Source organism: Penaeus vannamei, chromosome 18, assembly GCF_042767895.1.
Source record: "Penaeus vannamei isolate JL-2024 chromosome 18, ASM4276789v1, whole genome shotgun sequence".
In the NCBI taxonomy this organism is placed as follows: Eukaryota; Metazoa; Arthropoda; class Malacostraca; order Decapoda; family Penaeidae; genus Penaeus; species Penaeus vannamei.
This window is the reverse complement of record NC_091566.1, coordinates 15,092,197-15,093,555: the sequence shown is the minus strand read 5'-3', so window position 1 is coordinate 15,093,555 and position 1,359 is coordinate 15,092,197. Positions and strand designations below refer to the sequence as shown.

General features: G+C 53.1%; 1 protein-coding gene across 1 annotated transcript in view; it reads right to left on the bottom strand.

The window, feature by feature from the left end:
• Window positions 1-1,359, bottom strand: part of LOC138864791 (insulin-like peptide receptor) — a 29,850-nt gene that overhangs the window by 2,222 nt on the left and 26,269 nt on the right. Inside the window, exons 7-9 of the mRNA XM_070133385.1 lie at window positions 1,345-1,359; window positions 1,041-1,157; window positions 338-482 (exon numbers count right to left, since the gene is read on the bottom strand). The exon at window positions 1,345-1,359 is cut by the window's right edge and continues 133 nt beyond it. Of these exons, the coding sequence (XP_069989486.1) occupies window positions 338-482; window positions 1,041-1,157; window positions 1,345-1,359 (277 nt within the window). The remainder of the gene's footprint in view (window positions 1-337; window positions 483-1,040; window positions 1,158-1,344) is intronic.

Genomic DNA, 1,359 nt, shown 5'->3' with positions numbered 1-1,359 from the left:
TTGCCTCTCTCTCCCCATCTCCCTCCTTCCTTCTCTTTCCCCATCTCCCCCTCCCGCAACCCCTCTCTCTTCCCTCCCCCCCTCTTTCATTTACTTGCTGTGCAGGAGCGAGGAGTCTCTCTCTCTCTCCATCTCCCTCCCCCCTCTCTCCACCCCCCTCCGTCCCTTCCCTCTCTCCCTCCCTCTCTCACTTACTTGCTGTGCAGGAGCAAGTTGCCTCTCTCTCCCCATTTTCCTTCTTCCCTCTCTCGTCCCATCTCCCTCCCCCCTCCCTCCACCCCTCTCCCCTCCCTCTCTTACCTCCTTCCCTCCCTCCCTCTCTTCCAAAGGAACTTACTTGCTGTGCAGGAGCGAAGAGCCTCCGATCCTGGTGAGGTTCCTGAGGAAGTTGAGCGACGTCACGTTCGAGCGGAAGACCTTGACGAAGCCGGTGACTTCCTCGAGGCTGCCCAGGTTCTCCTCGAGTTCGCGCTCGATGTTCTCTGCTCGAGGAAGGAGGGGGGGGGGGAGTTGAAGGCGTTTTGTTTGATTTCCTTCTCTTTCTCTCTCCCTTTCTTTCTCCTTCTCTCTCTCTCTCTATCTCTCTCTCTATCTATATATCTTTCTCTCTCTCTCTCTCTCTCTCTCTCTCTCTCTCTCTCTTTCTCTCTCTCTCTCTCTCTCTCTCTCTCTCTCTCTCTCGCTCTATATATCTATCTCTTTAAAGTTATTTTGGGGAAAGAAAGAGGGAGAGGTCATTTTTTGACTTAGGAAAAAACATACTAGGTCTTATTTCGAACCGTATTCATTGCGACATGTGTAGAAAAGGTATAAATGAGATTAATGTCTTCACAATACAAGAGATGTCTTTGACCGGTTTCAATTACTCCATGCATTTCTGGCGAAGGGAAATCGAAACCGGTCAAACACATCTCTTGTATTGTGAAGATATTAATTCTCATTCATACTTTTTTCACGTGGTCTTATTTTGATCAATGTGCAATGATCACTTAATCAAGGAGTAGAAAGAGAAGTTCAGCGTCCGGCCAAGGACGACTCACCGCCGCCGTTGATGTTGACGGTGAGGTCCCCCCTGATGACGGTGCAGCCCCGCAGCGCCTGGGCGCGGCTCACGCTCTTCACGACGGCGGCCCCGCACTCCTTCGGGCACACGGAGCCTGGCAGCGAGGGGAAAGGAAGTCAAAGGACCTGGAATTGTTTGATTTCAGGGTATAAGTCATGGTAGTCCACATCGCCTGCCTTTCGCCGGAGGTCCTCTAAGGGTCCGATCCTTCTTCGAAAGCAGCGAAGAGCAAGGGCAGCGAGGACCCCGCCCCAGGCTCCCCCAGGCGCCCCCCGCCTCACCTTCACACGGGACGC